Source organism: Macrobrachium rosenbergii, chromosome 4, assembly GCF_040412425.1.
Source record: "Macrobrachium rosenbergii isolate ZJJX-2024 chromosome 4, ASM4041242v1, whole genome shotgun sequence".
Lineage (NCBI taxonomy): Eukaryota > Metazoa > Arthropoda > Malacostraca > Decapoda > Palaemonidae > Macrobrachium > Macrobrachium rosenbergii.
This window is the reverse complement of record NC_089744.1, coordinates 75,776,017-75,787,503: the sequence shown is the minus strand read 5'-3', so window position 1 is coordinate 75,787,503 and position 11,487 is coordinate 75,776,017. Positions and strand designations below refer to the sequence as shown.

Below are 11,487 nucleotides of genomic sequence, written 5' to 3'. Positions count from 1 at the left end.
TATTTACATGAAAGCAGAGGCTTTTGTTTTTTTTTTTCTAAATGTATATGGATAAACCTCTTCTGGCATAAACAAAAACATGTTAACTGTTGTTATGCGAATGTCCTGTTTTTTTTATTTTTTTAATGGTTGAAGAGCTGTAAGGGTGTTTTGGAAAGTATTAAAAGCCATTAGAAGAAAAGACAGTCAAATAGCATAAAACTGAAGGTTTTTCTGAGGGTTAAAATTTCGATGAATATTTTGTACATATTTGTATATGTATTTATATATACATATATATGTATATGTATACTGTATATATATACATATATACATATATACATATACAGTATGTATATGTATATATATAATTTATTAAATATAATATATGTACATGTATATGTATATGTATATATATATATATATATATATATATATATATATATATATATATATATATATATATATATATATATATATATATATATATATATATATATATATATATATATATATATATATATATATAATATATAATTTATTATCAATTATCTTTACATATATATTTATATATATATATATATATATATATATATACCTTTCTACTATACATCCATAAATGTTTTTCCATTTCTTTTCTTTTCGTGTTTTATTTCAGGCTCTGGACGAAAAATAAACCACAGAATATTTAGCAAATTTCATTTCAAAAAAACAGTTGCCATTACTCCACTATATAATCTTCTACTATTTATACACTGTTACTTACATGTAATACTTACATATATATATTTATATATATAAAACATTTTTTGTTTTGTACAGATTAATTCAAGAAAAGTATCAAACACGACAATACATAAATGGTGAGTATCTTGAAAATAAGTATATATATACACACAAATATATACACATATATATATATAACAAGGAAGCCCCTGTTTCTATGGTCTTTCTTTTTTTTTTAAATTCGTCTAATGCCCAGCTTCTTACCCATGATAAGAGAACGTTCAAGATTTCTGTCGTCTTGAAAGAGCAGTCAATTGTAAAATTGTTTATTTTTTAACTTCTTGAAGGAACTGTTCACTATTCTCTGTATATTGGTTCAATATTCCATTTTCTCATTTCTCAGTTTCACAAACATTTTTTGTTCTACAGACGCACCATAAACATATCTACAAGGAATTAACAAAACATATCCACAAACACTTCTTTGTCATGATCACCATTTGACACCGAATATGTTTTATTTACGATATGAAACTGTACTAAAGGGTTTAATTTGGCTTCAAGAAAGAGAACACATGTATTCTACACCGTGTCAGCAACATAGGCTGATATGCTGATACGACCTCATTGGGTCTTTTATGTCTTATTATTCTTCGCAAGGAAAGTAATAATGGTGATAAACCGATTTTACCAGCTCATGCCACTTATCCCCACTTTCTGTCCATTTCCATGCAAATAAAGGAGAAATATGTAAGTTTTACAATATCACCAAACGTATCTATTAAAATTCACTGATATTGGAACTTGGAAAGTCTTGTTTCTACACTTGATGCTGTTTTAGTTGAGCTCCTGGCGACAATTTTACATTTCACTGATAAGGAAACTTGCAGTCTTGTTTCTACACTTGACGCTGTTCTAGTTGAGCTCCTGGCGACAATTTTACACTTCACTGTTAATGGAACTTGCAAAGTCTTGTTTCTACACTTGATGCTGTTCTATCTGAGCTCCTGGCGACAATCTTTCGGTACTCGGTAACTGACCCTCTGGTAACGACTGCCGAGCTTCGTGGGACTTTCTGGGCCAAGTCGACGAGCTGCTGCCGCTGGTGTCTGTGTGTATTATGGCCAAGTCGGAACCAGTGCTAGAGAGCGAAGTGGTCCAGTCATGTGTGTCCTGGAAAGCGCCTCCATAGTAGTCCACAACTTGGGCGTGCTGGTGATTATCGGGGAGTATGTAAGGGTGGGGGTGTTCACCATGCAAGTGCTCGGCAGAGGATAACACAGTCACCAGAGGGCGCTGCCATCATACCCTCAGCTCGTCATATGGGGGTACCTTTTTATGGGGGGGAGAAGGCATATTGATGGGCAGCAATGGCTGGGACTCGGAGGGGCCCAGCTGCACTACCGAATGCGGGGGAGGGATGCCCATGTAGTGCCTAGCCTGCTGCTGCTGGTGTTCTTCAGAAAGCTTCTGTTGTTGGTACTGCTGCTGAGGAACACCACCGCCTCCTCCAGGTCCACCTAAAGCCTGAGCGCCTCCATTGGCTACGTTCAGGGGTATCGCAGAGGGAGGCACGTCGTACTGGCTGTTACTCTCCTCGCAGGGGGCTATGTCTGCAAATGCAGGAGGGCATTCGGAAATGTGAGTGACCTCCGGCGAGTAAGAGAGTGGGGAGGATGGAACTGGTCTAGGCGTGGCTGCGGTGAAGGTCTTAGCTATGTCGACGTTACTCACCGACCCCAAATTTGGTCCAAAGACTGAGCTGATGCCAGGTAGATGCTGCTCACTGCTACTTTGGCTGTCATGCTGACTCTGTTGCTCCTTTTTATCTCCTGCTTGCCTCCTGTCTCTCCTGTAGTAAACACCAGCAAAGATCAGAGCATTCAGGAGTAACAAAGAAACACCGATGGCAACCGTCACCGAAAGAGCAGTTGAATAAGACACATATCCAACACCTTCAAGCATCGTAGGCTGCACATGAGCAGTTGCATTCATAGGAACCACAGGCTGGAAGTTGTAGTCTCTGTGCTGGGCAGATCGATGAGTTGTGTAGAGCTGGTAGAGTCTTGGAGGGATGTTTGTCGAAGGGGGTGCCATGGTAGTCGTAGATGAGGGCACTATGTAGTGCCCGGCCATGTGGTGAAGTGGGCGGACTACTCCTGAATAGAGCTCAGGAGAATCGTGTTGCAGGAATAGATGATGCAAAACGGATAACTCCTGCAGTTGCTCCTTGCTGACTGGGATGCTGCTCTCCTCTGGGTCCTCCAAGAGAGTCAAGAACTCTCGACGGCCTACCTGCTGCATTTCGGGAACTAGCCACGTCCACAGGGCCATCTGGTGGGCTCTATAGTGACTCTCAGGTTTCGTCTGAATTCCTGGAAAATAAACGCCACTAGATTACTGAATTTACCCAAAGAGTAAATAAGCTTGTTTGCTTCATGGAAATATCTGAAGAAATGAAGAGCAAATGCTTTATAAACTTTCACAAAGTCATCTCAACATAAAGATTAGTTAATGTAAAGGAAACATGATGAGGAGGGAAGGTTTTGAGTGAAAATTTTGTAGACCGGTTCAGGTGTCCCATCAGTGGAACCCTAACTTTACTTTACTTATGTGTTTTTTATTGTCTTAATATATATTCAAATATTCAAAGCATGATATATATATATATATATATATTTATATATATTTATATATATATATATATATATATATATATATATATATATATATATATATATATATATATATATATATATATATATACACACACACACATAAATACTTACCAATTCTTAAGTACTTTTGGTAAACGGGGTCATACTTTTCCCAATCAATGTTTTTGAATTTGAGTTTATCTCTCAGAATGACGTTTAATTCTTGTCCAGGCTTGAAGTTGGGGTTCCTGGAAAAAAAAAAGTAAAAGGGGATTTGTTTATGAGTTTTGCACATGAAGATCCAGTAATACCGTCATTAAATAAGCAAACACACACATACAAATGTATATGTATATGTAGCTTATATACATATACATACACACACACACATATATTTATACATACATATATGTAGGTTTTAGAAATTTAAGAACCGATCTTATGACTATGTAAATTTCTCCCAGACATTTTATTTACAGTTGCCAACTAGAATGTAACAATCTTTGAGATTGCAGCACAAACGTCTGAAAAGCGACTTTTACGGATACATAAACCAAATAGCTAAGACCTTAAGCCGGCAAAGGATACAACTATTTTTTAATATCCCTATTTTCAAGGCTTTCATTATAAATTCCTATTTTTAATCTCATCATCTTCTGGTGTCTTCTCATTCTCCAACTTTTTAATTACTCCTCTTTCATCCACTGTTCTCATTTCCATAATCATCCTCTAATTTACATAAATCCTCTCCATTTGTACTTCTAATCTACCTCATCATTCCTATTCAGATTCAATCATCTTTTTTAAGCCATCATTCACCAACATCTCTCTATTTTTGCATTGTTTCTCATTCAAATTCAACAATTTTTCAACTCATTATTCAACAACATCTCCCTATTTTTGTATTGTTTCTCATTTTAAGAAATTTTTCATGTCATCGTTCAACAACATCTCCATATTTTTGTATTGTTTCTCATTTTATTTAATAGATTTTCCAAGTCATCATTCAACAGCATCTCTCTATTTTAGTATTGTTTCTCATTCAAATTCAACAATTTTTCAAGTCATCATTCAATAGCATATCTCAATTTTTGTATTGTTTCTCAATTAAATTCAACCATTTTTCAAGTTATCATAAAACAACGTCTCTCTAGTTTTGTGTTGTTTCTCAGTTAAAATCAACCATTTTCCAAGTCATCATTCAACAGCATCTTTCCATTTTGTAATGAATCTCATTTAAATCCAACCCTTTTCCAAGTCATCATTCAGCAACATCGCCCCATTTTTTTTGTATTGTTTCTTATTCTATTTAATAAATTTTTCAAGTCATCATTCAACAGCATCTCTCTTTTTTAGTATTGTTTCTCATTTAAATTCAAAAGTTTTCAAGTAATCATTTAATGGCATCTCGCTATTTTTGTACTGTTTCTCATTCAAATTCAACAATTTTTCAAGCCATCATTCAATAGCATATCCCAATTTTTTTTATTGTTTCTTATTCATTTCAACAGGTTATCAAGTCATCATTCAACAACATCTCTCTATTTTTGTGTTGTTTCTCAATCAAATTCAACGACTTTTCAAGTCATCATTCAATAGCATGTCTCAATTTTTGTATTATTTCTCATTAATTCCAACAATTTTGAAAGTCACCATTCAACAGCCTTTCCATTTTTGTCTAGTATTTTAAGATTAATTTGCTCATTAACATTCCTCTCTGTATTTGCTAAACTCCAGGAAAACTTCTTCTCACAAAAGTTCTTGATCAAACCTACTCCAAATTTCCATTGCTCCAGCTTTCTCTCTCGCATTTAGTTGAGGATTACTCAGTGGAAAATATTACATATGCTTATTTATACCATTTTCACTGTCTTGGAGATGTATTTCAAATAATTAAGCTGTCTTCTTCAATAATAGGTTAATCTTTATCCAAATATATATATATATATATATATATATATATATATATATATATATATATGTATATATATATATTCTATATATATATATAATATATAATATATATATATATATATATATATATATATATATATATATATATATATATATATATATATATATATATATATATGATGTTAATATATATGTATGAATCTGTGTGTGTGTGTGTGTGTGTGTGTGTGTGTGTGTGTGGGTATGTGTGTATGTATATGTTTGTGTGTACTGCATTATTTCTTCTGGTAGTGTTGAAAGAAGGGGTTATAAGGACACCATGTATGAAACTAACCATTTTCATTTATAATGAGCAATATATATTCTGAGGGCATTCTCTCTCTCTCTCTCTCTCTCTCTCTCTCTCTCTCTCTCTCTCTCTCTCTCTTTTCCTATAGTCAACTAAAATTCAGGGGCCCATTTCACTGCTTAGGTCAAGAGAGGCATACAGAATACTTGAGGAAAAGAGCCCCTCTATTCCTTCCCTCATTCACTTCGGGGATCGAACGTGGGCTTAGTCTTTTGAGAAACCATAGAAGGGTTTCATAGGCGTAGTGTTTGTTCATGTGTATTAAAAAATGAAATGTGCATCTATTATAATTATTGTTTAATACTACTGTTCTTGAAAAGACCATTTACTTTTGTGTTAAATATCTGGGGAAAAATTTTTTTTAATGCCTGTGTCCTTTAAAGGTACAATATCTCGTAACCTATGTTTTTTTTATCATTCTCTTTTTTTCCTGTTTGTTCTGGTGTTAAAAAAATTCCAGGAAAATTATTGTTTAATGACTATATTCTTTAAATGTAGAATATCCCGTCACCAGTGTTATTTCTAAATCCCTCTATTTACTCCTATGTATTCTTGCGTAAAATATTTGAGTCAAATCGGTCAAACTAAAGAGAAGGTAAATCTGTTTATCTCTTGCCACAATTCCATACGAGCGAGGTGGCTTAATTTCCGACTTTATCTGAGGGCAACAGAGCATACAGCAGAATTCAGGGTGGGTTAACTGGTGCTCAGGCAGGTTTCAAAGTAGGAAATTCTGTGTTTCTGTAATTTTGATCAAAGAAGCTAGTTTTTAGCCGTTTGATATTATTTTTAGACCTAGTATGGCGTTTAGTCCGTTTAATATTACTTAAGGCTTTGTAGTAGAAATGAATCCCAAAGGACATAAAATTAAAAAGAATATCTGTGTATTCTGGCAGCAATGTCATCAGCGAAACCGAATATAATTCCAAGGCTATCGTATTGTCACGATTCCTTTGTTCCTGTGTGTTTTTTTTTTATTTACTGACGCAATAATAATTATGACACTAGTATAAGGTTAAGTCCCTTAATATTACTTAAGAATTCTTGCAAAAATATCATAAGCAAAACCATACTTTTCAAGGGCGTTGTATTTTCACAATTCCTTTGGTCATTGGTCTTGTTTCAAAGCACATATCCATTTCCTTCCTTTGCCTGGCATAACTTCGCCTTGCATAACTTTCTCCTTCAGGTCTCTTTCTTTTATTATTTGTGTAGGTTTTGCGCTCTCGGGAGTTTTTGATATAGTATCCTCAAGGAGATAACTGCCTAATATCTGGCCAGTTTGCCAGAGGGCTAATGCCGTGCTGAGTATTCCCTTTAATGAGATTATTCCTCTTGGCTGAACTCATTGTTGTTCAATGCCTAGCCGTTCGATTACCCTCATATTTCCTAATTACTTCTTCCTGATGTTTCCCCCTTAGGGGGTAGTGCCATCTCTGAAACTCAGGCGATGCACTGTAGGCATTACTTAAGGTTCTTTGCGGCGTCCTTCCGATCCCTAGCTGCAACCCATTTCGATTTTTTTAACCATCTCTGTTCATATCTTTCTTTCTTCGTAATTTTCACCCTATCCTAACAATTGCATTATTGTGCAGCTGCGAGGTTTTCTTCCTGTTACACGTTTAAAACCTCCTTTACTCTCAATTTCTCTTTCAGTGCTGAATGAACTCATAGGTCCCAGCGCTTGGCCTTTGCCCTGAATTTCATATTCCAATTCATTCTCATCCAAAAATGTCAGACGTAGTCAGGTTTAGTTGATATATCTCCTACTACAAGCTTGGATAAGATTTTAGTGCCTTAGTGGGCCTAACGACCAAAAACATGTCAGTTCCAATGCGTCCTCTTTGTTCCTCGGCCAGCTGGCAACGCGCATGCGCTGCGGGACGTCGAGAGTCGAGGATTCGACAAAAACAACTGCTGCCATCTCGAACGAGAACATCAAGGGAAAGTGAGGCGCCTCTTGGCCATCTGGCAACGCGCATGCGCTGGGAGACGCCGAGAGCCGAGGATTCGACCAAAACAATTGCCATCTCGAACAGCACATCAAGGGAAAGTGAAGCGCTTCTTGGCCATCTGGCAACGGGACGCCGAGAATGATTCGCCAAAACATTTGCTGCCATCTCGAACGAGCACATCAAGGGAAAGTGAGGCGCCTGGCAACGCGCATTCGAGACGCCGAAAGCCGAAAACAATTGCCATCTCGAACGAGCACATCAAGGCAGAGTGAAGCGCTTCTCCCCACACCACTCGACTTCACTGGAGTACCTTTCGAGATCCTGCTCAGCCACCTCCTTTATCAATGGCTGGAGTTTGATGATCGCGGGATTAGCAGGTTTTCTGATGGGTGTCTCGATAAAGAGTCTTTTGTGAATTTTCTTCTCCTCTATTCTGACGTTCGTGGTACGCAGAACTGATGGCGTTGTTATCGTTAATGTCAATACTAGTGCTGTCATGTAATTTATGCTGCACGAAATGATTATTATCGATCTGATATTGTTATTATCATTACTGTGTATGCTAGTACTATCGTAATTTATGCTACACAATTATTATTATTATTATTATAATTATTATTATCATTATTATTATTATTATTCAGAGGATGGACCCTATTCATGTGGAAAGAGCCCACCACAGGGAACATTGACTTGAAATTCAAGCTTCCAAAGAATATGGTGTTCTTTTGAAAGAAGAAACAGAAGTTAATAGGAAATACAGAAAGAAGATATCAGATTTACACATTAATAAGTAAATAGATAAAAATGTAAATAAATTATAAAACGATAGTATCGAGTAACAAAAATGTATTCTTCTTGTTTGTCTTGATTGGTTAGGGAAAAAGCCACTATAGATAATGAAGTTTCTGAGAATAAATGTAGAAATATGCTCGTTCTACCTTCACTAAGGTCCTTTTTACCCATACTGCTCTGTACTGAGCTGTAAAGAGCTTCAGCTGTACTGTTCTGCACTGAGCTTCAGCTCTGTTGTATTGTACGGTGCTTCCGCTGTACTGTAGTAAGTTGTACTGTACTGAGGTTCAGCTATACTGTGCTGTACTGCACTTCAGCTGTGCTGTACTAAGCTGTACTGTACTGTACTGAGCTTCAGCTGTCCTGCACTCTACTGAGCTTCATATGTACTGTGCTGTACTGAGCTTCAGCTGTCTGCTGCACTGTACTGAGCTTCAGCTGCACTGTACTGAGCTTCAGCTGTCTGCTGCACTGTACTGAGCTTCAGCTGTCTGCTGCACTGTACTGAGCTTCAGCTGTCTGCTGCACTGTACTGAGCTTCAGCTGTCTGCTGCACTGTACTGAGCTTCAGCTGTCTGCTGCACTGTACTGAGCTTCAGCTGTCTGCTGCACTGTACTGAGCTTCAGCTGTCTGCTGCACTGTACTGAGCTTCAGCTGTCTGCTGCACTGTACTGAGCTTCAGCTGTCTGCTGCACTGTACTGAGCTTCAGCTGTACTCTAATGTACTGAGCTTCAGCTGTCTGCTGCACTGTACTGAGCTTCAGCTGTACTCTAATGTACTGAGCTTCAGCTGTCTGCTGCACTGTACTGAGCTTCAGCTGTCTGCTGCACTGTACTGAGCTTCAGCTGTCTGCTGCACTGTACCGAGCTTCAGCTGTACTCTACTGTACTGAGCTTCAGCTGTACTCTACTGTACTGAGCTTCAGCTGTACTCTACTGCACTGAGCTTCAGCTGTGCTCTACTGCACTGAGCTTCAGCTGTGCTCTACTGCACTGAGCTTCAGCTGTACTTTACTGCACTGAACTTCGGCTGTACTCTACTGCACTGAGCTTCAGCTGTACTCTACTGTACTGAGCTTCAGTCGTACTGTACTTTACTGAGTTCCGACTGGTAATGGACAACATTTTTAGATATTCACGAAAATATCATCCCCCTTATACACAGAAATATACAAATATTGAATTTATTTCCTTCTCAAGTACAAAAATATGGTGACGAAATAAATTCGGCAAGCAGACTCTACATCTTCTTCATGATTCGATAAGTTACGAATTCCCTTCTGAATACTGCGGGGAAGGGAGAGCCGTATAATAGTGCCTATAAGAATCTCGTTACTCAAGACGAATATGCAATAAAATGGACATCAAATTTCTCTTTAATGTTTGTGGGTCACATTATCATGCCGAGTGTTTTGGCCCGATTGCAAGTACAGCTTTGCAATAACTATTGATCAATGGAGATGTAAAGAGGGATTTACGGCCCTGGTGCTTCCATCGTCAGCCTTTTCACGAATTTCTGGAGTAGGAATTATTTGTTTTTTTTTTTTACAGAGACCAGTGAGTTTGTCAGATTAAGGAAATCGACATTTTGTGTCAAAGAAAAATTGATAATGTAGGGAGGCTTCTTAAAGCTTTGTTTTAAGTCATGTGATTACACGAAAGATAATTTAGCCTACTTCTTAAAAATAGAAAATATCTGAAACAGGTGTGATTATATTTATTAAGACCTGAGATAGTCCACTGTACTCGAAAAGTTGAGTATAAACAGAAGTAAATTATCCAGTCTGTGCTAAGAAGGTAATAAACATAGACTACAGACTAAAACTTAATTGAGTATTTTCAGAGTAAACCAATACGTACTGAAGTAGACTGTGGAACTGGAATTGGAATATAAAATCTAGGCCAAAGGCTAAGAGCGCTGGGATATATGAGGTCATTCAGCGCTGAATATAATGTTGAAACTGTTGTTAGGTGAGGGTGGAAAGTAAGATGGAAGAAAGAGAATATGAACAGGGTTACAGTCAAAGAAACGAAAGGGGTTTCAGCTAGGGGGCCGAGGGGACGCTGCAAAGAACCTTAAGTACTGTCTACACTGCCCTAAAATGGAAGACTGGTAGATACTGCAGTTTTCCATTGCCTAACTACTGATTTTGCAGATACTGCAAATGGAACCCCCTAACACTCGTGAAAAGCACTGAAGAATCATTCTGAAACTGCAATAACTTGTGTATTACTGTTTCACGAGCCCAATAGGTGGCATATGTCAATTTCGAAAATTTTGCAGATACCGCAGTTTTCCATTTTAGGGCAGTGCAGTGCACTGTGAGAGGTGCACTGGCTGTGCTATCCACCTACGGTCCTGAATTGAATTGACCACAACGACATTAGATAAACTGCTGTCCTGAGGTAATGGAACAAATGGTATTTTTAGGAATTCTTACCCTGTTTTGACGAAATTCGTAATGTAGGTGAGAAAGGCCTCAGACAGGAGTTCGTCCTGACGACTCCAGTTGCCTTTGAAGACGCCTAGTTCTCCTACTAGCGGTGCTCCCATTGCGAAGGGCAGCTCGTCTCCATGCACTGCCCCATTCACAGTCTGTGGAAGCAGAGCCCCCAAAAATATTAATAACAATAAATGAAGATAAACACAAATAATTCAGTAAATTTAGGTCACTCTGTTGCAAAAGTGTCTCATAACTTATTTATCAATTCGGATGTGATGAAATGAATCTTTATTAATCATGTCTTGAAAACAAACATCCTGTAAGATTAAGAATCCTTTAAGCACTCCGTGTAGTTTAGTTAGAAAACAAAATATTAGTGATATTAAATAAATACAGATAGCGATATTTCAGTGCACAAAAGCATGAGCTAATTTAGGCCATTTGATTACAGAAGTCTCAAAATATTCTTTATACTGGGAATGAGCAAATGAATCCTTATAAATAATTCCTCTAGAAGTCACCCACAGTTAAGATTAGGAGTATTATAGATGGCTGTTCCTGCAGTTTAGTAAAAAGCAAGTGAAAGATGAGCAGACCTTTCTTCGGCGCAATCGAGTTTTCTGTACATCGTATAATCAAGGCCACCGGAAATAGGCCTATCTTTTCG

The 11,487-nt window shown here is 37.2% G+C and overlaps 1 protein-coding gene across 1 annotated transcript in view; it reads right to left on the bottom strand.

Moving 5' to 3' along the window:
- Window positions 1-664: 664 nt before the first annotated feature.
- Window positions 665-11,487, bottom strand: part of LOC136835819 (neuroligin-4, X-linked-like) — a 60,709-nt gene continuing 49,886 nt past the window's right edge. Inside the window, exons 5-7 of the mRNA XM_067099675.1 lie at window positions 10,818-10,972; window positions 3,495-3,610; window positions 665-3,080 (exon numbers count right to left, since the gene is read on the bottom strand). Coding sequence (XP_066955776.1) covers window positions 2,008-3,080; window positions 3,495-3,610; window positions 10,818-10,972 — 1,344 coding nt within the window. The 3' untranslated portion in view covers window positions 665-2,007. The remainder of the gene's footprint in view (window positions 3,081-3,494; window positions 3,611-10,817; window positions 10,973-11,487) is intronic.